A 27,155-nucleotide genomic window follows, 5' to 3' on the forward strand; every position below is an offset into this window, starting at 1 on the left:
TTTTAAGGTCCCTTGTGGTTTTGTATGCTAGAAAGCACTTTCCATGGAGTGTGGTAATATGTTCTAATTGAAGTTTTCTCTCTCCTCCCTCTCTAAAAAGACCTGTATATAATTCTTACAATCAGAGGATTCGTACATTTACTAGATATTTTTCAACTGTCTGCCTTCATGTTATGCCCGTATTCTTAGGCTTGCCAGGTTGTTTGTAAGGTGTGTGACATACTTCACAAGTACAATGTAAATAACTTTATATTCAAACTGCCAGTATTATATCTAGTATCAGATTAATTAGCACCTAATTCATACTTCTCCAGAAAAAAAATAATCTTCCCTTTTTTCAAAAGCTATTGTCTCTGTGTTCCTGACTGTAGGCCATAGACCACAGACTACTCGTAGGCATTATCTGCTCATTCTACAAGTCATGACAGAATTTTTCCAGGTGAATTATTCTTTTATAATGTATCAAAGCAATGAATTTAGATATCCTGGAGGGCTCTGGAACTTACCTTCATGGTAAAGTTACTTCATTTAAGCCTAAATATGATATATTTTTCAGTGTCACATATAGCATGTCCAAGTCAAGTGCTCTTATTAAAGGACAATTAGTGAAGTTTGTGAGTTGTATAACCTTACTAGTGTTTCAAACACTGTGGATTTGTGTAGCTATGCCAGTTTTAAAGTGGTAAACAAGAGTAAAGATTTCAGCAAAGAATCTAGTGATTAATATATTTCTAAGGAAGCTGAAGAAATGGATTTCTGATCCTCTAGAACTAGAGTTTAAAAGCAGTGAGGCAGAACTCTGCCATAACTTTAATCTTAATGTCAGGAGTAAAGGCCAGGGCTATATTTAGCATGTATTTAAGTTGGCTGCTGGAAGAACTAAATATCTTCAGGTCATCTGTGTATGACAAACTGCTAACAGTGCTGCCAGAGCTGTAGTTGTGCTTTTAAGTTCTTAGTCATTCTGTGGTCCAGCAATTTGGTTAAGGAACATAAGAGTGAGTCACTTGACTTTCTTTTTTGAGTTTTAAGAGGCTTTACAAAAACTTCCTTATTTACATTTTTATAGGGTTTTTTACATCATTAGGGAGCATCATGTTTTTTTTGTGACTAGATGAACTGTTGTGCTGCAACAATTAAACCATGTTGTCAAAAGTCTAATAAAGTCAGATGGTTCTTCTTTAACTTTCCCCTCTCTAGAAATAAATAAAAAAGAAAGATTCCTTAAGGCAGCTTGAATCCATTTCATCGCTAACAGCAAAGTCATAATTTTAAGTTTCAGGTCCTGGTCATATACTATGTATAAAGAACAAGAAACTTGAGGATACCTATGTATTGAATCTAGGCCTATCCATTTGATGATAAGTGTATGAGAAAGTGCTTACATTGGTCATAGATCAATTACTTCACTGATTTTTGCCCTTATCAACCTGAGTAGTAGATCACTTCCGAGTTATGTTCTCAGTCTCAATTTTTGAGTGCATGCATCTCTGAAAATAATGAAAGTTGCCTCAAATATTCAGATCCACTAGTAGTTTATCACACACCTTCTTCATCTTATTAGAATAGTCTGTGAGTCCTTAAACCATATACTACAAGATCTTGAAGCTTGGCTGAGGCCCTTCCATAGGAAATTCATATGTAAATAAAATGCACTATTTGAAATTCCTCTTTCCCGCAGAAGTTGCTGACGGGGATTTTTCTGAGAAAATTGGTGGTGTTAGATTCTCAGTGGAACTCGTTTTGCATGTGGTTTGTTATGACCTGCTGTTGAGGGGCCCATATTTGGTGATTCATAAGGCACATCTCAGGAAACAAGTTTTGCTTGGGCTTTATATGAAATGGGTTAAAATTTGAGGAAAACATGGTTAAAAGAATTCCTAGGGAATTTTGTTTCCAGTAATCATCTTAATGTTATATTTCCTTTTATAGCAACCAATCAAACAGCAAGAGAAATGTGACTGATAGAGTTTAACATTGATTTTTTGTTTGTTTTTTAAAATTCCTTATTTAACCAAATTTATGTGTAGATGTTTTGAACAAATCCATGTAGATTTGTTACACTTGTAGGTTTAAGTAATTCATCTCTGAAAACTGTATTTTTCTGACACCAGGTTGTCCTTTTGAATATTTTCTGTTGATGACCTGAATGAAATCAGCATCATTTCAAACTCTTAATAACTCAAAACCAGCTTTTTATGTGGAAAGAGCTGCTAGAAGTGATTCTGTTCTACCATGCAGAAGTTATGAACTTAACTGTAGCTTTTGTTCTGCCTGCTTTAAGGGACTTTTAAACGATACCTTGAGATCTCAGTTTTGTAATATGGATCCCATTAGAAAGAGATTGTGATATTTATAAATCAACTCACGAGTAAAGGTATCAAATATCTGCACCATGTGTATGCAGGTGTTTGACAAAGGTCAGTGCTCTAAGTCCACTATCAAGAATCTTCCAGTTGAGCTAACAGATTATTCATTAGTTACGTGAGCAATGCTGCTTGTTTCCTTTGAGGGTTGTACATTAGTTATGTAACTTTCCAGAACTTAGTTATGTATGCAGAATTTTAAGACTTTCATTTACAATCAAGAACAGCTTAGCTTTGAAGAATTGTTAACTGGTGTGTAGCACTGTTTGCTTGCCTTATTCCACTCTGATGAAGAAAGTCTCAACTGCTTATGAAGCAGGTGCTAAACCTCTGTAGCCTAGCATAAGGTAAACCAGCACTCATTTCAGTATTCTTAGTGCAGTGTCTTGTAATTTACGGCAGCTTAGCAGCTGCTATATGAGCAGCTGAACTGTTTTTACAGCAGAAGACAGCTGGGGAGGAGGAATCATGGCAGCCATCCCAATTTTAAGCAAAATAAGAACAGAAGCATTTAAGTGCTCCAAGCCCCGTTTCTGTACATGAAACTTAAATAGTTTGTGCTAGCAGTCTCTAACACTTCAGGTATTGATACTTACCATCTGTAATTCTGCTGCATAACAATGAATATATCTTCAAATTACCTGTGGCTAACAATCAGCAGAATTGCTATTCTGGTAATATCCAATTTACCTTTTCTGTGTAATTAGAAACAGTAATTGTCAGATCAAAAAGGTGCTACTATAAAATGTCACTACAAAATGACTATCATCTCAGATTTACAGACCTGTTCTTTAAACTGATTTTTCTTTTTTTTTTTTTTAATCCCTATGGCAGTTTTGCAGACTTAACATGAGATCAGAGACAAGGTGGATGTGTGTGTTGCCATTAATTACACAAGTCATCTAACAGCTTTGTCAACAAGTGAACCAGAAACAAATAGGCTGTAGCTATTGTAACCTTGTGACATAAAGAATAAAATTAATTCTTAATGTACAAAAAATAATAATTGCTTTCTGTTTCTTTTACGTGTTCTTGGCTATGCTGTCTCTTCTCTCTGTTTTCAAGGGAAACTCCCTATTGTCTGCTTTGCTGCTTATTGAGTAGTTTGCAGGACTTGAAAAATATTGTAGTAATACTGTTCTGATATAGGGAAGATAGATCTATACAAATTCAATGACAACTAGTTGCAGCTGTATCACTTTGAAAGATGCTTGAAGGTTATGCAGTGTGTTAACAATGATGAACTTACGAGTGCTTTATATTTTGATTCTGTTTGCAGAGTGTGAGACCAACACCGCAGAATGAAGCAATAACAGTACATTTCAAACCTGTTACGTTGAAAGCCTCTGAAAGTAAATATACCAAAGTTGCAAGTATTAGCTTTGATGGTAAGTACATCACCTCTCTCCTTAAAACTTGTCCAGTGCGTCATATCACTTGCTGAATCTTCATGAATTGTTTTCTTAGAAGTCTCTTAACAAACTGATGCTTGACGCTTTGAGGAGGGAGTGGAATTACTTGGAAGGGCCTAATATTTCTGCTGAGTTTGTGTATTTCAGAAGGGTCTTTTCTAAAGTTACAACTAGCCAGTGACTTGGACTGATACACTAATAGTGAGAAGGGATTCTTAAACAATCTTATGTGTGTAAATATAAAAACTGAACATCAGATTCTATTGTAAACATAAGTGGCATTTTGAGTCATTGGTTAGAAGGTAGTATTAGCCTAAAAAGGTGTTTGCTTTCAAGAAATCCTTAGCAAACCAGGGCATGTTCATCACAATGATGCAAATTAGAGTATATCCCTTGGGAATACCCTTGGGGCTTTCTGAAGTTTAAAGAAGACTCTAAGATACTATTTTCCCCCAGAATATTTTGTGTTGGAATACCCACTGAAATACGGCTCTGTCTTGCACTTGAGAATCTTAGTGTGAATGCTAGCTTGTTTTCTTTTATCTTGAATTCATCTTATAGAGAAAGGCAGGTGAGAGTGGCAAAGCTTTCACTGTAACCTTTCCTATGAACATATGTTATGTACGCTCATACTGACTTTCATTTATATCTTTATGAAAAAAGTGCTGGTTCATTTCCTTCCTACATGGTGTGACTGTAAATATAATGCCGACCTTTTATAGAAATGTTACCTCCATTTGTATTAGATTGTAATTAGCTATCAGACTGCTGTTGACCTATTCAGATCTTACTGCTTTATGATACTAGATGGTACTGTAAGTCTCTCATCTTGAATTGCTTCAAGATGGAGTCTTGTAGATTCAGTATTCAGGTAGGCATAATTTTACAGTTTGTATGGATAGAGATGAAAGGATTTTGTTTGCTGATTAGCATTTTAGACTTTGTAAGATGAGTGAAATATATCTTATCTCATAAATATTACATTCTAAAATAGCTGTACTCTGTCAACCTGAGGTAATAGGTGCAGATTTTGAAGCTGGAAGGAATTGTCGTATGAGAATGTATAGACAGACACATGGCCCTTGTTTATCTTTGGATCTTGCATGGATTCTGATTCTATTTCAGTGTTTTTGGCACAGAGTCCCTCTTGAGTGGTAGTTTTAAATAAGGATCCTAACACACTCAAACTTCTGAGGAATTCAGATGTTTACCCAGCACCTTAATTATCTTCTGGACATGTTTAAATCATTTATTTGTCAAATGGGCTTTCCTAGAGTACATAACTCAATCATATCAACTGGCATAAGGGGTAGGAACTTGTATATCTTCTAAGACTTGTTCTATGTCACTGGTGTATTGAAGGTTCAGTAAGATCCATTTTCTTCTTCCATGATACAGTCTCTGGTCTAGATCTGTTTGTACTACTCATGCTAATCTAACCTGATGGATTTTTGTGTTTGTCTGCTTGAACAAGCTACGTATTTTCTTTTATAGCATCAAAAGCAAAAAAGGCATCACAGTCTTCTGGGAAAATAACTGTTAAAGCAAAAGAGAAGAGCTACTCCAAACTTGAAATTCCCTATCAAGCAGAAGTATTAGATGGGTAAGTGTGTTGTTGAACAATGTTTAGGGAAAAAAAATGCTGAAAATAAGCTTGTGTGGAAGGTAACTCTAGCCTTTTTTGTGAGGGAAGGGATATAAAGAAGTGGTACCTGTATTTTCTTAATCAAGATCATTTAGAACTACAATCACTGATAAAAGCTTTTCTGTTTTTTATGCTTATGAGGTAGTCTCAGTAATGCACAGGCTGGATTCAAAGTGACCTGCATGAGTCACTTCTCAGAGCAGCTGAAGACTACAGATGAGATGCTGGAAAAAATATCCAGTTCTGTCACCCACTATATGAAGCAAGAGTAGAGGGAAATATTTTTGGTTTTAAGCAAAATTTTGGAAGATGTCATGTCAGTACTTCTTTTTTTTTTCATTCATTCACAAGATTTGGCTAAGTTGACATTGGATTATTATTGGAATGTGTTGCTTTATCAACTGAATTGGCAGTATGTTAAAGGCAGTTAAATAAAACATTACCCATCAGAACTCTGGAGATGCAAACTCATAATTTAGATAGTAAGGAATGCACATGATTTGCAGTCTATCTTAATACATGGACATTTGATTTTAGTCCTCCTAGTATTCTGAGTTATGTGTTTTCTTATTTCATTTGAATTACTGAGTAATCGATGTTCCTGTAGTACTACTATTACAGTGTTAGCATGCAATTTGCTGTGTACATTTCTTGCTGATGGATTAAATGAATTCTAATACATGCGTGTGTGTGTATATATATGTATAAAGTAAATATATATAAGTATAATGTATGTGTAATAGATGATTAGATAAGTAAAGTCTTCATTTTTTTCTTACTGTTTTCTTTTCATAGGTATTTAGGGTTTGATCATGCTGCTACACTTTTTCACATCCGTGATGGTGCTTCTGATTCTGTGGAAAGACCAATCTATCTAACAAACACATTCAATTTTGCAGTCCTTATACATGATGTTGTGTTACCAGAAGAAGCAAAACCAATGTTTAAAGTAAGCCTCAGTTCAGTGGAATATTTTTACCTTTTAGAAAATGTTTAAGCACGCTGCATTTCATTAAATTGTAACTTGATCTTCATTCTTCACTGATCTAGGTCCAGAACTTCAGCAAACCTGTCTTAATTCCACCCAATGAATCCAGATATATTTTTACACTTTATTTTATGCCTTCCACGTCATCTGTCCATATAGATAACAATATTCTACTTATCACCAATGCTTCTAAATTTCACCTACCTGTTCGAGCATACACGGGATTTTTAGATGTAAGTATTTCCCTTTTTTAGCTATTCCATTCTTCTTAGAAGCAGATTTCATAAGACTTTCTTTATTCTGATTCTATGGGAGTATAGCTTTCTTAATTTCAACAGACTTACAAATACGGATAATGTCACCCACTTCACCAGCTCTTTTCTTAAACAGGTGTTGTTACTGCTGGAAAATTCTTTTTTGCTCCCGTTATTTATATGTAGAATATAGATAGACTGTTGAGATTATCTTAGTACTGCTGCACTTGACTTATTTGTTAATAGGCTTAAAGTTTGAGTATATTTTATATTTAATTATGCTAAAATACCTCTGTTAATCTTTCTAGTACTTTGTACTTTCTCCAAAAACGGAGGAACGATTTATAGATTTTGGCATACTGAGTGCAGCAGAAGCTAGCAGCATTTTATTTGCCATCATCAACAGCAATCCCATAGAGGTAAGGATGGATTTATTTTTAGTTTGCTTTTTAAAAATCTTACATCAGTCTTGTTACTGAAATAGTTTTTTTTTCTTTTTTCTTCTTTTTAAGCTGGCTATAAAAAGTTGGCATATTATAGGGGATGGTTTGGCCATAGAACTCCTAACAACTGAAAAGGGAAATAGAACAACAATAATTGCAAACCACCACGAACTACAAAGTGCTAGTGCATCTGATCAGTCTTCAGTAAGTAACCCTTTGAATCTATTGCTTAAATCTAAATGTAGGAGGGGGAAAAAAAGACAAATATGTGTATTTTTGTATAGATCAATTTTAGCATGGGGGAGGGAGAATAAAAATTGACAACGATTGTCAAAAAAGTATATGTACTCTTATTTTTTAGTTCTATTCTGAGTAGTAGCATGGCTTTCCAGTTGTTTAGATTTCGAAAGAGGAAGTTCAGACACACTGATCTCCAAGAAATATTTAATCTTGGTTTACTTACATTTGAATTTTTTATTTTTACCATTCCTTTGCTTCAGGTAGCTTATCATAGAATCACAGAATGGGTTGGGCTGAAAAGGACCTTAAAGATCATCTAGCTTCAGCTCCCCTGCTGTGAGAAGGGTTTCCAGCCACTAGGCCAGGCTGCCCAGAGCCACATCCAGCCTGGCCTTGAATGCCTCTAGGGATTTTAAGGGAATAGTGACTTGTTTAGTGTATTTCTTTGTGAAATCTATTTTCTGTTTTTAATGGATTACAATTTTGTTTCCTACCATTTACAGGTGATACTAACATCAGGATATTATGCTGTATTTAGAGTAAAACTAATAGCAAAAGAACTTGAAGGAATTCATGATGGAGCTGTGCAAATCACAACAGACTATGAGGTATACTTATTTTATATTCATGTGTATTGTCCAAGTGGAGTTTTTTTTTTTCTGATTTTTAACTGTGAAGTCTGAAGTGGACAGATTGCAGTGTCACTAAGAAGCTGAGGTTGAAAAGGTAGAGGTCAAATTATACAGGCAGAGACCAATATAATGCCCCATTGCAAAGCTTTTATTTTAACTTTGTTTTTGTATTCCATGTAGAAAGAAGCTAAGTGTGATTTGCTTCCTGACAGTAGGGAGTGACTGAGTATGAAGACACATTGAAATCTTAATTCATGGTTGCACAGTTTAAACGTGTATATAAACATTAATTGGCTGCATTAATTGTTGAATTTCAGGTTTTTATTAATCTATGCAAATAAAAGCAGAAGATATGTTTGAAAGCTGGAAATAACATTTTTTCCTTAACTCTTTTGTTCTTTCTTTCAGATTTTAACTATACCAGTGAAGGCAGTGATTGCTGTAGGCTCACTGACTTGCTCCCCAAAACACGTATTTCTTCCTCCTTCTTTTCCGGTAAGATAGCCAGGTCACACCATTAAACTTCTTTGTGCTGCTTTTTATTCACCCATCATGTTCAAGATAAACCTTTCCTTAAATTGTGATGTAGTAATTGTGATGTTGGAGATGGAGAGATAATTTCTTTGTGTTATTTCGTTTGTCATCATTTTTCCTCACATGTCCCTAGCATGGCTTATCTTTATTTATCCTCTGCTGCCCACTTACATAGGATCTTTGAAAAGTGATGTGATGATCCTAAACATGATTATTTGCAGCTGCATTGTAATGTAACTGCATTTTCAAAGTAATTACCAATTCACATACATTAGCACCAGGAGTAAGACAGATGTCATTGCACAAGTGTATTTTTCGAATTTTTAATGTATAAAGCCAAAGACTGTGAAGTCAGCTAATGAACTGGAGCTTCAGTATACATGGTTTTGATCTCTATGAAGCAATGTTGTATTATTTCCACACTGCAAGTAGATCATTTTTGAGGGTATATGGTGGAGTACAAGAACAGGAAAGCAAGGGAGCTGTGGGAGTCTGCAGTTCCCTGCAAAAATATGTTAAGGTTGTTTTCTTTCTGACTTCTGCAGTAGTGTTTATTCGGTGATGGCTGAAGGCAGCTTATGCACCAGTCTACTGACTGGATGGTACTTTTATTTTCTTAACTGACATTCCGCGTGGCCATGGAAGCTCGGGCAGTCAAGGCATATTGACTTTGTAATTGGTTTTTCGTCAAAGTCTGAGATTCATGTGAATCTGATGAGTATGGAACATAATGGAAGATCGTCAAGAGAGAAATGGCAGACTGAAAGAAAAAAGGATAGAAAAAGAGAGACGAAGATGACAGGATAGAAATACTACTATGGCAATTTTCTGAAAAGATAAAAATTATCTTCTGTGTATTTTGAAAAAGCTGCTGTCCAAAAAGGGAGCAGTTTTCCAGTGTTTTTACTCGTGATTACTGCGCAGGTTTGGGAAAAGTTTTAAGAAGTACTTGCCTTGAGTGTGTGTCATGGTAGAATAACAAAATAGTGTCCTTCCTAGAGATGGACGTCCTGGATCTGAGTGCTTTATGTATCTGAATTGTCTTTGTAACACCTTCCAGTAAACTGTCACTGGTGGGTTGTTTTTTGCAGGTTGGTTTGCCATCAGTGTCTTATTAAAAAAAAAAACAAAAACACCTTCCTGAACAGACTGGGCACATCTATTCTATACAAACACTTGAGGCAATGTGTGGCTTGGTGCTTATTTGGCAAGCATCTCTTGTCACTTATGTGACCTGTCTACGTGAACATGTTCTGTTTTGTGCTTAGTTTAGCTTAGACACAGTATTTCAGAGCTGCCTTCTGTCTGTAACCACTCTGTCACAGCATTGTACTTGGTAGCCAAGTTTCTTTTCTCCAACTTCAGTTAGTGGGATAAGGGTCTAGATTTCTTCCGGCCTACTTTTTAATTCTTTGGGGGCCTGAGCATTTTTACATTATTGAATTTTTACTTCATTATTTATTATTACTGTTTCTTTTATCTGATGTTAATTACTCATCTTCCTTCTTCCTGCTAAGAAGTTATTCCAGGGCTGTAGTTATGATGGCTGCAAATATTCCTACATTTTTCAGTCCACAGTTATTCCTTGTAACTTTCATGTTATACATGTTGGTGGAAATGATTTTGTTTCCTTATCTGTCCTGTCTAGTCTTAACATGTTGTGGGATCAATAGCCGTATACAGACCGTCATCCTCTCTGCCTGCTTTGCCTTTTGAAACAGGGAGGATTGAGCCCTTAAAATAAAGTTCTGACTAGATCCTAAATTCACAATCTTAACTTGGCTATTATTGAGTTCAGACTATTTTCTCTACTGAAGATCCACAGGTCAATCTGTATGGCATATTGATCTTCACTTTCAGAAGTGCCTCTTAACTTTGCAGGTTCAAACTTGTCTCTTTTTATACTTTTTGGTACCAAAGCAACGAGTATTCTAGGAATCTTTATTCCTAGACCAATCTTCAGTAAACTGTGTACTAATTATTTCACCCTGATTTTTTATTTTTTTTTTTTCATTCTTAGAGCACCGTCTGTTCTCTCCTCATCTTGCAATAGCTGCTTAATAACTTCTGCTGATTTTACAGTTTGTGTAGGCTTAAATAGTATTTTTCACTGGCACTTTTATCAAGTGCTTTACCTTATGTCCGGTAGATAAATGACAGGCATTTTTTGATTTAAATAATGCAGTAGGATTCAGCAGAGGAGAACAGGCCAGTCAACAGGACTTTAGCAAATCACTGCCCTGTTTGTCTCATGATCCATTCCATCTCCCTTTACTTTCCTTCACAGTTTTTTTCTGAAGTCTTGTTACTCTCAAGGTCAAATTGTCGCTCCTGAAGTTGCATGGTTCTTTTGTTATTTTCTATCTTTAGGATCTGTTTCCTATTTTACTTCACGGCTTTACCATTATCAGTATATTTATTGCACTGACTACTATATCTTTAACTTCATCCATGAAGTGCTCCATAAGTCTTCAATAAACAAAAACTTAATGGTTCGTTTCCTTTTCTTTTGCTTAAGTATAAAGCAATTTCTGTTCTATATCCTAGTTTATATCTCCTATTTCCTGTTAAGGTCATTGTCCCTCTTTCATACCTCAGTAAAACCTCAATTTGTTAAATTTTGAGCCATAAAGGAGCAATTTTTAAAATTCGACTATTCTTCTAACTAATATCTAAGCTTCTGGGTGCATCTCGGTATAGTCCTGCATTCTTCATCACCTTGACTTTGGTGATGTTTATGTTTTCTTTGTTTTGGAAGATGTTTTTGTTAGCACCTGCATTTCTCAACTTCTAAGAGGTCCATCATTTTCCTTCATCCCAAGACTGCTGTAGTTTTTAGTGGCTTCATGTTTTTCTCGAGGAATTTTTTTCTCATGTGTTAATTAATTCAGAAGACTCTTGAGCTACTGTATCTTAATTGGGAGTATGAATTTAGAGAGCATGATCAATTTAGACAGAATTCTAGACTGCCTTGTGTTCAAACCTCTTGCTTCTTGGAGCAGTTGACTTCAGCAGTTCTTCATTGAACACGTAGCTCTTTTGATATTTGAAAACAGTGAAAGCAGACTTGTTTTTCTTTTTTTCTTGGTTTAATATCAAACTAAACTTGTGATTACTGAATTCACGATTTTGTATATAGTTGTTTGGTAATGCTTCCATTACTTAAGAGAATAAACCTAAAATAGCATTAGTTCTACTTGTTCCAGTTTACAGTAGAGAAATCTGACTGCTATAAAATCCAGGAATAACTAGGCACTACAATTTTAGTAATGCTTGTTTTTCATTTCATACCTAGGGTGTAATTCTACAGCTGCCCAGTTCCCAGTGCTGTCTGTAATTTTAGTGTATTTGCACCTAAGTCTCATTGCTGGTATTCTGTCTGCAATACACTAATGGTGCATACAGGCATTCTGATGGTCACTGTCTTGACACAGAACCTTCTCTGTACTGACTTGTAATTTGTAATTGCACTGTTAGCTTACAGTGCCACGTGTCCTTCCTACCCCAAATGAAGCTTTTTTAAGAAACTATGCTAAATGTCTTTTTAGCCCATTTTTTAAAAAAATCTTTACAGTGAGTGGTAGCCTTCTTCCCTTTATCTACTCTTTACTTTTAAAGCTACATAGGGATCTTACTAAAATACCTTTCATTTGTTTTGCAGAGTTTAGTGAACCTTTATCTTGCCCAAATGGTGAAGGCTGGTTAATCAGCTTTTTGCAGGTGAAGCAGAGATGATCGTTTCTACTTCCTGTTCAGTTTAACAGTACTGTTCTATTTACAGAATTACTCTTGCAGTTTCTTTCAGGGACTGTTTTACTAAGTGACTGTTTCCCGAGGCTGTAGTTACATTTTAAGCCTACAAAGTTCATCTCTCCACTTGTGATTTAAGGGGAACATTAAAACCTTTTTGTTAGAAGATGTCCTAGGCATTTAAATTTGCTTGCATTTATCTCTTACATAGATCTTAAATCTTGTCACTAATCCTGTCTGGCCTTTCACTTCTTTTCATTTATTGTTTGCCACATCCTTATCAGGCCTGGGTGTTGAAATAAGGATGAAAGTCATGCCTACGGAATCATTGCTTTATAAGCAAGATCAAACTGGATTGAGCTTTAAAAGGGGGGCTGCAGGGGAGAGGGAGGGCTTCAGTACTGCAGCCATTTTGGTTGTTGCACATAATTAAACTGTATGTTCTTTACCTAAAAGATGAAATGCAAAATGAAAGTGTGATGGGGGGGAGGAATCACACTGTTTTCTTTTCAACTTAGCATTTTCTTCATAGTTTTTACAAGGTAGTTTGATTGCCTGGTGCCTTCATTTCATGGGGAAGGGAGGATTATACTTGCGTTGTAAAAAGTTCTCTGTCACCTGGTGTGTTGATAATCTGCAGCTTCACTCAAGTGCTCCTTTAAGATAATTTCTAAACAGTTGTAACTATTTTCTGAGTTTGTTACAAAAAGATTGTTTCTTTTCTATTTAGAGGCTGATAAAACCAAAGCTTTCTCTTGCCTTTCCTCCTCTGGCTCTCTTAAAACATTATTCAACTAAGCAGAAATGTCTAAGCTCTCCAAAAACCTTAAAGTGTGTTTCTTTTGAAAGAGAGACAAACCATGTTTAGAAATGGATGGAGGAAGAAATCAAATTCATGGAAACCTACATTGAAGTGTTTAAAAAACAAAAAAAAAGGCATTTATCAAGAGAGCATTATTAAAATCTCGGTTTAATATTTCAGCTCTGCTGTACCCTTTTTGCCAGTCTGCGTAAGTAAGTAAGTTCATGTGGTAGGGAAATTGCACCATTTTTCACCTTTTTTTTTTTTCTTTTTTCTTTTTTTTTTTTTCCTTAAGGGGAAAGTGGTTCACCAGAGCCTGAACATTATGAACTCCTTTTCTCAGAAAGTGAAAATACAGCACATACGTTCCCTGTCTGAAGATGTAAGGTTTTATTATAAGAGACTGAGAAGTAATAAAGAAGATTTGGAGTCAGGAAAGAAATCAAAGGTTTGTTTTTGCCTACGTCTACAAATTGTTGTGTTCTTACTGTTTTATTGCATATATGAGTGTGGTCATAAGAAGTCTTCCTTCTTTCTTTGGTCATTGCATTTACTGTGCAATTCCTCATTTGGTCTGTTCTTACTGTTTTGCAGATTGCAAATATTTATTTTGATCCTGGTTTACAATGTGGGGATCATTGTTATGTAGGATTGCCTTTTCTATCTAAATGTAAGTAACTATCTCTTTTTAATGAAAATTATAAGTAATTGTTTTCACCTTAAGCAGTGATTTTACACAAGATTTAAAAATACATTATATTTTTTAAAGCGGAATCTAAAGTTCAGCACAGCATAGCAATGCAGGAAGATATGTGGGATTCTGACTGGGATTTGCATGAGAACTTATTCAAAGCATGGACAGAAATAAAAGAGAACTCAAGCCATAGGTAAGTGTTCCATGCCTGTTACTTCTTCAGCCTATGAATGTGATATTATAAAGTACAGACTTTTTTGGATATGTTGTAGTGCTTTTTGAGAGAGAGCAAAAAAAAACAGCTACTCAGTGCTCTCTGCAAAACCTTGAAAGAGAAAGTTTAATAAGCTAAAAATACTACCACTAATAACAAATTCTTCAAGTCAGTTGAAACCATAGTGATTACTATTGACTTGGAGCATAGTTCAGTTCCATAAAGGATGGCAAGAGCAGGACGGTCTCTGTTCTGCAAATCTTTTCTAAAGCAGGTTATACTGTACAAAGTATCCCTGCTTAATATCTTCTAACATAGTAAGCTTATTTTTCCTTTAGGCTTTCTTAAGGTTTTCTGTTGTACAGTTTGGCTAATAGCGAAGAACTTCATTCACTTATGGAAGAAATAATGTGACCTAATTTCAGATTTCATTTAGATTTATTATTGTGAGTATGGGAACATACTCCACTGTATGCATCACACCTAATATATATCGGATTTTCAATATATTGCTTGTACAGTAGTTTGATGGATGCACAATATGTTTTTGTCATAGTGGATATCTGGATGTCGTATTAGAAATGGACTGTATTAGGAGTGACGGTTTTCCTTTTTACTGTTCATACTTCTGCAAATTGTCATAGTTAATAAAAATTACAATAATCTCAGAATTGCAGCATTATATAATCTCTCTCAGACTTTTACAATCTTTGTGAGGTTATTTTTGTTTAATGAATCTTGATCAGATTCTCAAAATTTATTTCTACAATAATAAGAGGTAGGTACTTTCTATCAAGACAGTAGAAGTTGTCTCCGTGTCCCAAGAACAGTGATTTTAATAGAAATACTGAAAGACTGGTGATACAGTCCAAAAGTCCTATTTTATTTTATGGTTACCTTATCCTTAAATATCCTCTAATAGAATCTAGAGAATGGATGGATGTTAATAACAATATTTAAGTAGTAAATTCATTTTGAAGTTTTCACTTGGTCTCCTGGAGCATGTTTTGGGTGGTTTCTGTTGCATTTTCTGTTAGTGGTAAATAAAGGCAGATCTCCGTGGTGGTAGGTGGGTATTGTTTAAATAAATTAAACATAACACACATCTTTTCAACCTAATGCTGTTTTCAGGGTGCTTCTAAGCACTCTGCATTTTGCAGGATTGTTTTTAATCCAGGCTTTTGCCACTTTGCTCCTCTAAAGTAATATCTATAATTATCTTTTTACAGGCTGAATGCAATATTTGAAGTGGACACAGATCTTCAGAAGGATGTTCAGTTGACAGTTACTGCAGAAATGGCCTGGCCTTCCATACTTAGCTCACCACGCCAGTTGAGATTCCCGCTCACCAATACTAACAGTTCATCAGTGAGTTATTTTGTTTCAGAGACTGTAATTTTAATAGCTTTTTCTAGTTAAAATTAACCAAATGTGAACTTTGCAAACATTGTATCTCTGATTAGGAAGAAGAAATTTTTCTAGAAAATCCAGCTGATGTTCCCGTGTATGTTCAGTTCCTTCCTGTAGCCCTGTATTCTAACCCATCTACATTTGCTGATAAAATGCTAGAACGGTAAGTGTTGTTTTAAAGTATATTGGGCATTTTCATTCTCCAGCAAAATGCATGTTACAAAAATTGCACACGCTGTCTTGGTAGTTATCGTTGTCCATTTCTAGAACTTGAATTATAGCCCAGCTGGGAACTGAATCTAAACTAGTTAGGGTTGAACATACGACTGAATTGATGCAGAATTTATACTACTTTTTTCCTAAACTTAAAGTAATGAGGGAAAAAAATAATATGAGGAGAGCAAAGTGATCCTCTCAGCTGTGTGTTGTTTGAGTCCTTCTCTAAGTTCTTGACTTGTGCTGAAGTCTGCAATAAGTGCAAATAGTCCATGAACAGAGGGGAAAATACAGTCTGTGTTTGTTCCAGGTTTAATTTGAGTAAGCCAATGGATTTCAGTCTGAGGACTCTAGAATTCCAGGTCTTCAGAAATTGTGTAAGTATTTCATTGCATTCTTTAGATACAGTTTTAGTATTGAAGAAGAGTTCAGTCATGCAAGTATTACGTTTTAGGGATTAGGGTTCAAAAAAATGTGATGCTTCTGTTGGATAATACCAGGGAGGTAGGAAAGTATTTTAAATTTCAACAGTTACATTTTAATTTTTCACTATATATTTATGTTACGATAGAAATGCAGAAGTTGCAGAAAAACTATTGATGCATTTTTATTCATTCTCTTGCTGATACTGAGGATTGCTTTATCAGTGTTGTGGTTTGTAGCTCTAAAGTTAGCAAAGTACTGAATTTTCCATTGCTTTGATCTTTACTTTAAACCTTTTTGGTAAGTTTTGTGTACAGGCATAACTATGCATGTTTTCAGATAGAGCACATGACATTCTGATCACTTCCTTTTCACATCCAATATATATATATACACACTTTCCCTCCATTTACAATTAGTTTTAGATTAGCAATTTGATGCTTGCATTGCATCTAAAGGGAAACTAGACAAAATACACTTTTCTCCAATAGGCCTTCTATTTTAAGTTTGTTTTTTTTCTCCCCCCTTTTCCTTCTTTACTCTGGAAAACCAGTATATACATGTTTCTGTAGTGGTAGAAAAAGCTGCATAATGCTAATTTAGTGTTAATGATATACAATTAAAAACTTAAGAATTCCTTTTTGTATTAGAGCTTTATAAGTCCTCATGTGCATAGCTTAGCTTTGTTCTATCTTGCTGTGTTTCTTCTGATTGTCAGATGATTAACTTATAAATAGGGAATTTATTGTGCTAGAAGACTGTTTCTGGCTAAAACAACCCAATGAAACATGCTGTTAATTTGTTCTTGTAGGAAGCTTTTCTGTAATGCAAGCAGTTTACCAGTTTCTGTTCTATGAAATGTATGTTAAAAGTTGCTATTTTTGAAAGTATTGCTTTGTTTTCCTTGTTCTGTTAAGGTCCAACCACTGCAGAGCACTGCTGGACTTACAAAAAACCTGGCTCGTCATTCAGTTCTAAGCCTAATGTTAAAACCTGGGGAAAGAAAGTCAGTCAAAGTAAAATTCTCTCCAGTTCTTAACAAAACTGTTTCATCGTTAATTGTTATCAGGTACGGTACAGGTAGATATTTCTGAAATGAGTTTGAATTGCTGATGTGTCTCTATTTATGTATATGGTTATGCTTGCTGTCTGTCAGAAAATCACTTTTACAAGGGTAATTACCGAATCATATGTCAGAAGAAACCACAATTAACTTTTAAGATAAATCTGTTTTACAGTAGTTAAGCAGTATTCAGTACATATTTGCTAATATAAGTATATAATCCATATACTTGGACTTATTCCCTTAAATACACACTGTACTGCTTTGAATGTAGGGTATCTAGTTACACATACCATTTCTAAGATAAAGCTGCTATTTCAGTCATGCCTGTAAAGAGCTCTGCATGCATAAATATTTACTTTTTCTGTCATGTGATACATTAATATGATGATGAAATATAAACTATATCTAGTTCGTCCTTATTACTGACATGCTCTGTTGTGCTTTCTAAGGTTTTAGTCTTGTAAGCATTCTGTCTATGACAGCTGGTGCTACTTCCTTCTGTACTTTGGAATTATCTGGGCTAGTATATAACTTCATATTCTGTAGAGAAGCTTGCAGGAGCAATAAACTGCGTAATCCTTCCATGAATATTCCCAAACCACTTTCTTTTATTTTTTTTTAATACAGAAATAATTTGACTGTAATAGATGCCATAATGGTACAAGGACAGGGAACGACTGAGAGCTTGAAGGTTGCAGGCAAACCTCCTGGTCTTGGAAGTTCTTTACGCTTTAAAATCACAGAAGCACTATTAAAAGACTGTTCAGAAAGTGAGTACTTTGTGAACTGCTGTTCTGAAGAGAAAATAAGGGACATTTTAAGCATACAACTTAAAACATGTATGTGGGGAAACATTTTTTTCCTATTCTAGTGTGTCAGAGGGTTTTTGGTTTTTTTTTTGGCATTATGAATTAGCAGATTTTCATATGTACCGTATTAATTACTGAGTGTTTTTGGTTTGTTTTTTTTTTCAGGAAAGAGTAAGAAAATTTCAAATAGAGCTTAGTCATTATCTCGTTATGCGTTCTGATTTAGCTTTTGGGGTCGTTTTTTGCTAATGAAGCTTAGCAATAGATCTTAAGGCGCAAAATGATAACTTTTTATTCTTCAAGTGCTGGGACTTGTAACTGAATACCACTACACCAAGCGGTGCATCACAGAACTTACAGCTGAGATGATTTTTGTTAGGCAGTAGTGCTGTCAGACTTTGGGCTTTTCATTTCTTTCCCTGATGAGTTGGAGTGCTTTAGAACTGTGCAAGTGTACAACAGACTGAGAGCAGAAACCTGTTCCTGCAGGTTATATGTAAGGTTTCTGTGGGCCTTGTCAGCTCTTTTTCTTGATATGATACTGACAGAACTCCCTTCTGCTGTAGATGTATGTAGTGAAGAACATCATTTTAGCACAGCACTAATTAATTTCCTCTGTTTCCAGAAATGAAATACAAAGAACCAAATTTCACACTCAGAAGAACGTTTAAAGTGGAAAACACGGGGCAGCTGCAGATTAATGTGAAAACTATGGAAATCAGTGGCTATACATGCGAAGGATATGGATTTAAAGTAGTTAACTGTCAAGAGTTTGCACTAAGTGTCAATGCCTCTAAAGACATAGTCATATTGTAAGTGTTTTTGTTTTATCTGAATAGAGCTGTGCATCAGGAATTTGGTATAAATGATTGTATGAGTCAGTGAATACTGGTTGAATTTTGAGGGTTTTTAATTAAGCTTTGAGGGTTTTTTTTAAATACAGCTTAAAGCATAAAACCTCTCCTTGCAAACATTATTCTTTAAAAAAAAAAAAAAAGTCTTTAAGTTTTTGTGACTAACTGTAGTGTTATGTTTGTTACTGTCCAGTAAATGCAACTTAATGGATTGGAATAATGTTACAACATGGCTTTTTATCCATTTCCTTCATTTGGTTTATGAATGCACATGAGATCTAGATTTATGTATATTTTTGGTGCATTGCAGTACATGCTAAAGAGCCCTTGGTGTAAGGATTAAAATCATAAAGCACAGCATTTCAGTCTTGAATATTTCGTCTGCTGCTTAAATGACAGCAATGGTTAAATTCTGCCCACTTTTATTGTAGAAGATCTCTGCACCAAAATTTACTCTTTGATGCTGCTTGGTTTAAACTCAGGTATTTGCAATACAGTATCTAAATAGTTCAGAAGGTGCTACTGTTATGCAAGAGGATATACAAGACAATGCAGGCTAGCTTCACTAGCATTTTTTTGCAACTATCTCAGTTTGTGATGAGACAAATGGAGTGATATTTTCAAAAAGCTTGGCATTTTCACTCAAATGTAGCTCACATTTGATCAGTTCCATTTCTTAGGTATAGCTGCTGTTGTTTTTTTTATGTGTGTGTATGTGTATATCTACATGCTTTACTTTGTTTTCAGGTTTACACCAGATTTCACTGCTTCCAGAGTAATACGTGAATTAAAACTCATCACAGCAGGAGGCTCTGAATTCGTATTTATCTTGAATGCATCCCTCCCATATCATATGCTAGCAACATGTGCAGAAGCGTTACCCAGGCCCAACTGGGAATTGGCACTGTACATCCTTACCTCAGGAATAATGAGGTAATGTGTATTTTTTTTCTTATCAGTATATGTGTGTGAGGTACCTTTTCTTAAATATAGATTATAGAAAAAAGGCATGTTTACTCAATGCATGTTATATTTAGTATAGTATGTAGCGTGGCAAAAAAACAATTAATAAAAGCTGCTGGGGATTTAATGTGAACAGCTTTAGGCTGAAAAGTACTGACTTTCTGCTTTAAATGAGGGCAGAATAGGGACTGTTAGGCAAGATCCTGTTAACTCTGATAGTATGTGGATTTTTGACAATTGATTAAGTCAAACTTGATTTAGGTATTAGAGCACTGTTAGCAGTGAATTACTGTAGGGGTTGAAGCAGTGCTGCTTCTGCAGTGGTGTGCTTTAGAAAGATATGAGGCAGTGACTCAATGAGCTTAGCAAACGCCTTAGATGTATTTAACTTGCTGCCACTTGTACATGGCAGACAACTGGTGATACTAATAATGGAATTTCTGAGAACCTGAAGGGCATTGTTTGTTACATTGAGCACTCTGAGGTTATGTCGGAGTATATTGGTGCTGTTTTTTTCCCTCAAAGGGACTGGTTGAAATTTGAGTTGATAGTTCCATTGTGTTTTCCTAGTATAACCTAGATATAGATCTATCTGTATTTTTTGAAACCTGAGGTTATAAACAGTGCTTCCCTGCTCATCTCCTTGGATGTAAGGTGCTTTTCCCCACTACATTTATCTAGAGAAAACAATAGTATTAAAGCTTAATCAGCAACAACAGATGTTTTGCTTTTGGTGGTGGTGTGAAGCCTGTATTGCAGTGTGAGATGGATTGCTGCTGTAGATGCCTGTTATAGAAAAAGTCGTCTTCCTCTGTGCTGACTTCACAAAACAACACCAAATGCTAATCATTTCACTTCTTTTTTTTCTGCAAGTTGAAAACACTTCTCAGCAGCAAATTAGAGCAATCCTAATGTGACCACCTCATTATATTCCTAGGACCAGGCACACAGACAGCCTCTAGCTTTCAGGGTATGCTAATATGGAGTTTTGCTTGTTGCCACCAACACACTTCTGCAAAGTAATCCTTAGTCTGTGTGAACAAACGTAAAGTGGAACAGCACTGGCAGAGGAGAAGCCCTTGAGGTGATCTACTCCTGTGTCACATCGGTGGCACCAAAGCTCTGTGTGCTCCCATCTCGAGTTTGTACAGTGCTACAGAGATGCAGTAATCTTGTTGGTATCAATGTTATGATATTTTTCAGATGTTGCTGATATAATTCCTCATACTGATGGTGACACCTCATTCTTCACATCCCCAAAGCAGCTATATATCTAAGGGCCTAGTGCCCAAGGCAGGTGTTCTTTTGTCTAGGAATTTGTGAAAGCTTGTCTGAAAACTTATCCTATTTCTTTAACTTTTTTATTTCTTGTTAGTACCTCAGATGAAATTTATTTTGCTTACTTCCTGCTGTCTGATTATGAGTCTGCTATCCATTTTAATCCCTGGAATGGGAAAAACTAGTGATAAGCAGCTAAAATCAGCTGAGTTGGTCTTCAGAGCTGCTTGGATTTTTGCTGACAGTTAAAATATAAAAGATGATATCTAGACCAAATTCTTCTAGACAGCTTGAATTCAGCAAGTGGCATCTCATCATTTTCTGTGAAGATTTGGCTTATAAAAACCAGCAGCTGGATCTGGGAGGAAAACAGAAACTGAAATTGCTAACACAAAGTTAATTTTGCACAGACTTTTCTATGGTAATAGGCAAGGCAGTCTTTAACCATCGCTGTTATGCCTCCTTCCCCTTGAAATTTCCCACCCGTGAGAAGATGAGATCCATAGCACTATGCTGAATGTCTCTGCAGTGATTTTATTGCTTAATCAGAAATACAGTTTGCTGCAGTGCATTATGTAAGTGGAGAACTCCTAAACACCACTGCAGATGCAATTGTAAAACTTGAAATAGCACTCCTTAATTTTAGTTCTCTGAACTGCAGTACAATTTGCTGTAGAGGAGCTTTGGTTTTCGTATGTAATTGTACCAAGTGTGTGAGAGCTGCTGGCCTCCTGAATGCCATTTAAGTATTTCAGTTCTATCTTTGTTTTTTCATTTGGATTAAAATCAAGGACTCGAGGCCAGACCTGCATCTCCAGCTTTGTTTCTCAGTTTTATTGCTCTGTATGTTATGTTAGATTTAGGTATTTTATGATGCAGTTTTCAACTTTTCTGTATAAGATACAAACTTTTTGTCATGGATGATTACATTCGTAAGCCTTAAAATGCTCAAAATGTAGCAATATTTAACTGAGTGTCTCTCTTCTCTGCAGTGTACTCTTTCTCTTGGTAATTGGAACAGCCTATCTAGAAGCTCAAGGAATCTGGGAGCCATTTAGAAGACGCTTGTCTTTTGAGGCCTCAGGCCCACCCTTCGATATGGGAAGGCCACTTGATCTCAGGAGAATAGTTGGAATTTCATCTGATGGAAAGTATGTATGAGTTTCAGTTTGGTTTTTGTTTTCCCCTACCCCTTGCTTCCCCCTTTAGTTATAAGGCCAGTTAGAAAGTAATAGACTCTTTAGAACAGGTGAATGAATGGAGATTCTCCCATGGATGAGAGATAATGAGCTGCAAAAACCAAACTTTGTGGTTGTGAGGAATATTTGTATTTTTGTCAAAACAAACCCTACTTGGTTTCCTATTAATGCTCTAGAAAATATAAACTTCAAAAAAGAATAGTAGGCCAAAAGTTCTCCCTTTGGTCTTAAGTTAAAAAATAGACAAGTCTTCTCTTTTCCCCTCAACATATACATTGACTATCATTAAACCATTTTTGCTCACGTGTACAGTGAGCAAGTGAACAGGAAATGGTAAAAGCTTGTCAACAAACAAATTTTAGGTATATATTTTTTTAATTTCTATGCCAAGAATAGTGTAATTAAAGGTTTCTTTTGGATATAGTGATGCTTTTCTTCAAGAAGAACTAAAACATTGTGAAGTACATTTAAAAACTCTTTGTTCTTCCAGCTTGAATGCACTTGGATCAGATTCTAATCATGGTTCCTCCAGAGGGATCTATGGAGCAGGCAGTTCATCTTCACGATCCAGTGCAGGAAATCATAAACAATGCAGTGCAACAGCACACCTTCACAGCAATAGAAATGCACCTGATGTTGAAAACATCAAGTCCAAAAACAGTTCAAATATGCCTAATAATAGGACTTCAGCACAAGCAGCTTCCGTGCAGTCAGTGAACAGAGCAAGCCCCTTTACCTTGGATTCAGGTGCCACAGCTCAGACACATGCCACAAGCAAAAGAGCCAAGGGCACGAGGCAGAACCAGCAGACAACACAGCAGCAGACAACAGCTTTGGCAGAGCAACCCCTCCAGCATCCCCCAGGATCCGGATCCCAGCAGCAAGAGCAACAGACTGAAAGTGCTTTGCCACAGCTACCACTTCTCAGCCCACCTCATGCCGAGTGTGCCAGCAGTAGGAGGCACAGTTCAGAGGATTCAGATCTCACTGGACTCATAGAAACCATGGAAAAAGACTTTGACCACCCAGAAACCCCTTCCCCGGATGTGTTTACAGAGCAACCCCCATCTCCACTAGCAAAAAATAAAGGTAATAAAATTCTGTTTGTTTTTTTTTTTTAACTGGATGATTCATTGTGTAAGCTGTACAACAAGATCTAATCAGCTGTAAAGGTCATGTTTTCATAGTGTGGAAAGGGGTAGCTTCACAACTGTTTCCTACTCTTCTGTATCTGCTTGCATCGTGAACACGTTCTTTCTTTTATGGCAGTGAAATTCTCCATGCAGTGCTAGGTTATGATTCTTCCTATGAAATCCTTGGAACATTTTGATGAAAGCAAATGTGAATGTTTAGACTTCTTACTCTCCAAAGAATTATTTTGATTGCAACTCTTTTGCCTTTGGATTAGCATCATTCACTCTGTCTTTTGTACTTGGAGCTGGGGGCTGAGGAAGGGAAGCTGTCCTAGTATATCATGTCATCTGATAGGGGAAGACAGGGAAAAACAGACAGGGTAGAAGAATATCTTTAAACCCCTGTGGTATTGTTTTGGAATGGAACTCTTCTTGCTTATGCTTGAAGTTATTTTAGAAAATACTTTACGTCAGGTGGTCAGCAAATTAGTATAAGTTGCCTTCATCTTTGTGTGAGGTTTGAGTTCAGTTTGAATTCCTTATGCATCTTTTCAGTTGATTAACGCTTTAAATAATTAATTGAGTTTCACACATTATATGCATTCATTATGTCATTTACTTTCATTACTACAAAGTCTTTGTTGGAGTAGAACTTGCTGATGATACAAAGCTGGGAGGACTGGCTGACACACCTAAAGGCTGTGCTGGCATTCAGTGAGACCTGGACAGACAGGAGAGTTGGGCAGAGAGGAATCTCATGAGGTTTGACAAAGTCATTTGCAGAGCCTTGCACCTGGGGAGGAATAGCTGCATGCACCGGTACAGGTTAGGGGCTAACCTGCTGGAAAGGAGCTCCCTAGAGAAGGATCTGGATGTCCTGCTGGGCAGCAGGAAGGCTATGAGCCAGCAATGTGCCCATGTGGCCAAGGTCAGTGCAAAATCCTGGGTGCGTTACAAAGACTGTGATTATCAGGCTGGGGGAGGTTATCCTCCTCCTCTGCTCTGCCCTGGTGAGGCCACATCCGAAGAACTGTGTCCCATTCTGGGTTCCTCAGTTCAAGAAGGATAGGGACCTTCTTGAGAGTCCAGTGGAAGGCTGTGAAGAAGATGAGGGACCTGGAACATCTCCTTTGTGTGGGAAGGTTGAGAGACCTGGGGCTGTGGAGAAGAGAGGTCAGAGAGAGGGGCCTCTTATCAACTGTTATAGATATCTAATGAGCAGGTGTCGAGAGCATGGCATCATGGTTCAGTGATCCTGGACAACAGGACAAGAGGCAATGAGCACAAACAGGACTATAGGAAATTCCATCTGAATGTGAAGAAAAAAATATTTAAGGGTGACAAAGCACTGGAACAGGCCTGCCCAGAGAGGAGTCTCCTTTGGAGACATTCAAGACCCACTTCTGCCTTTCCTGTGTGATGTGCTGTAGGGAACCTACAATAGCAGTGGTTGGACTTGATCTCCAGAGGTCCCCTCCAGTATCGATGATGCTGTGAGTCAGGGAGCTTCTTACCATGCTTTTTGTATTCGCAACCTCAGTTGCATCCTGCTTTCGTTCTTACAAATTTAATCTTGATGTGTTTATTTCTAAATGGAATTTTCACTTTTCCCTAGCAATGTTGTACAGAAACAGTACTGATACTGTTTTGCTTATTAGAGGTGAAGTTAAGAAAAAGGTGGGAGATAAGCAAATCATGAAATACCTGCATGATCATACACAGCAACAGAGGAAAGTTTCACAGTATTCAGTAATGAGCAGAAAAGACTGAAATGACTTGAGAATGGATGTGTTGTTGCATTTGGACTTTGAAATGATAGACTGAAGCCCCAAGTTCTGTGGATCCTGTAAAAACGTGCTACTTTATTTCTAGCTTCTGTTTATTTACTTATTTGGGCTGCTGATGGCTGTTTCCTTTTTCTTTTCCATTTATTCAGGGAGATGTGGTAGGAGGAGTTAATATTAAAGAATTAGAACCAGCTTGTAGGTATCAATTTCATAAAGGCGAAATGCCACTTCAGCAAATGACACATAACTGTACGTGGGTTTCATACTCAGTGTCTACATAAGTGAATAGTGTGGCACTGAAGCTCTGTATAGCAACATGGCTGGTCGTGAGGATACATCATCTCCATGGGGCAATTCTGAGAGGATTTACAGTGGGCTGATCTAGGCTGTGTACTTGAATGCCTGAGTAAGTTGGGAGTGCTTCTGTAGTACATCTTCCTTTTGTAGCTCAGTCTGCAGAGGAAGTGATTCTTGCACTCTAAGACTGCTCTACGGTGTAGCTGCTGCACAGTATGTGGGGATGGTGGAGTTTTGTTTCAGAAGCATATTTCTGATCAAATAATATGGTGTATCTACATTAACCATTTTGTTCCTATGGCAGTTTCTAGCAGCCATTGTATTGGGATCTCATCTTAGCAAACAGCTGCTCCTAAGAGTTTGATAGACATCAGAATACAATTGCCAGCCATACTTAAATACATCTTCAGATCTGCACTTTTGTTATTTGTCTGTCAGTTTGGTAAAGCTGTTGAAAATAGGATAAAATACTTCAGTCTTTATCACTTATGTGGGGTTCACTTTTTGATATGACTTCCTGTTTTTTTTCAACTTGTTTACAAATGCATTCAGATAGTTCAGTTTTTTTTCTTAGTGTTAAAGAGACTTTGCATCATTAGTGCTTTGGTGTGGTGGTACAATAAATATTTAAACGAATTATTTATTGCACAGTATATAATGAATATTTTATTATATTTTGCAGTCTAGATAGTTTTCTTGACTTCTTTGCCTTCTCAGATCAGATAATCATAAAGCTATTAATGCAGGCTTCTCTTTGGATAAGCTTTGTATAACTACAATCATTATCTGTAATCTATAACTTGACTCTCAAAAGCTCAGGATATCAAGTAAACTTGCTCATTTCCATTCACACTCTTAAAAATGTGAAACTCAAGAGGAAGTCCCATTATCTGTCCAGATCTGCACATGCACACTGATCTTTGTCTTTAGATAAGCAGCTAGAGCTCTTTGCAGACATTTGTGAGAACAGTAGCTTCTGAATTAAAATTCTATGTCAGAATGTCTTCTGCTGGATTTCAGCCCTTGGTCCTCTTGTTTCATGTTCTTAATACTTAGTTCTTAGCAGGGAGAGGCTACATTAGATCTATGTTAAACAGCTGCTTTGAGTTATATTTGTGTTTTAGGACAGCATGTTAAAGTCTTTTACAGTGGGGGTGGTGAAGTGCTGGTACAGGTTGCCCTGAGAGGTGGTGGGTGCCCCATCCCTGGGGACCTCCAAGGTCAGGCTGGATAGGGCTCTGATCACCCTGATTTACATGTAGGTGTCCCTGTTAATTGCAGGGGGTGTGGACTAGATGGCCTTTAAAGGTCTCCCACACCATTAAGGATTCTATGATTTTAGAGAAAATTTTCTATTGGTGAGCATTGAGCTGTTTAGCAGTCCCGAATGTAGACTAAAGGTGATGCAAATATTGGCATGAGGCCTTCTGAGGCAAAAATAGAACACCTCAGTAAGTGTGAGGCTGACCCCTAGAAAATTTATGTGCAGAGCTACTTGTGTTTATGCTTGCACTTGCGTTCATGTTAAAAACAAACATTATATCTGCAGTGTTTTTGTTATTGTTACTGAAAACATCTGAAAGAAGCAAAATGTGGAGATGCTGCCCTTTGAAGCATATGTGGTATTTACCAAAATACTGCAGGCAAATCTCTGTTTTGGTACAAACTTTCCCTGAGGGACAAACTGTCAAATTAAACAGAACAGCCATCGTTGTTCTTCTACCAAACTGAGTCCTGATGTGAGCT

The 27,155-nt window shown here is 36.5% G+C and overlaps 1 protein-coding gene across 1 annotated transcript in view; it reads left to right on the forward strand.

The window, feature by feature from the left end:
- The window catches only part of TMEM131 (transmembrane protein 131), an 87,143-nt gene that overhangs the window by 48,430 nt on the left and 11,558 nt on the right, over positions 1–27,155 (forward strand). The window contains exons 12-31 of the mRNA XM_015850938.2: positions 3,646–3,754; positions 5,273–5,381; positions 6,219–6,372; positions 6,474–6,644; positions 6,974–7,084; positions 7,178–7,312; positions 7,852–7,956; positions 8,389–8,475; positions 13,362–13,514; positions 13,661–13,736; positions 13,836–13,953; positions 15,204–15,342; positions 15,438–15,547; positions 15,911–15,977; positions 16,941–17,092; positions 17,717–17,859; positions 18,524–18,710; positions 19,500–19,685; positions 21,986–22,144; positions 22,683–23,281. Of these exons, the coding sequence (XP_015706424.1) occupies positions 3,646–3,754; positions 5,273–5,381; positions 6,219–6,372; positions 6,474–6,644; positions 6,974–7,084; positions 7,178–7,312; positions 7,852–7,956; positions 8,389–8,475; positions 13,362–13,514; positions 13,661–13,736; positions 13,836–13,953; positions 15,204–15,342; positions 15,438–15,547; positions 15,911–15,977; positions 16,941–17,092; positions 17,717–17,859; positions 18,524–18,710; positions 19,500–19,685; positions 21,986–22,144; positions 22,683–23,281 (3,070 nt within the window). The remainder of the gene's footprint in view (positions 1–3,645; positions 3,755–5,272; positions 5,382–6,218; positions 6,373–6,473; positions 6,645–6,973; positions 7,085–7,177; positions 7,313–7,851; positions 7,957–8,388; positions 8,476–13,361; positions 13,515–13,660; positions 13,737–13,835; positions 13,954–15,203; positions 15,343–15,437; positions 15,548–15,910; positions 15,978–16,940; positions 17,093–17,716; positions 17,860–18,523; positions 18,711–19,499; positions 19,686–21,985; positions 22,145–22,682; positions 23,282–27,155) is intronic.

The sequence above is a fragment of the Coturnix japonica genome, chromosome 1 (genome assembly GCF_001577835.2).
Source record: "Coturnix japonica isolate 7356 chromosome 1, Coturnix japonica 2.1, whole genome shotgun sequence".
NCBI classification, from domain to species: Eukaryota; Metazoa; Chordata; class Aves; order Galliformes; family Phasianidae; genus Coturnix; species Coturnix japonica.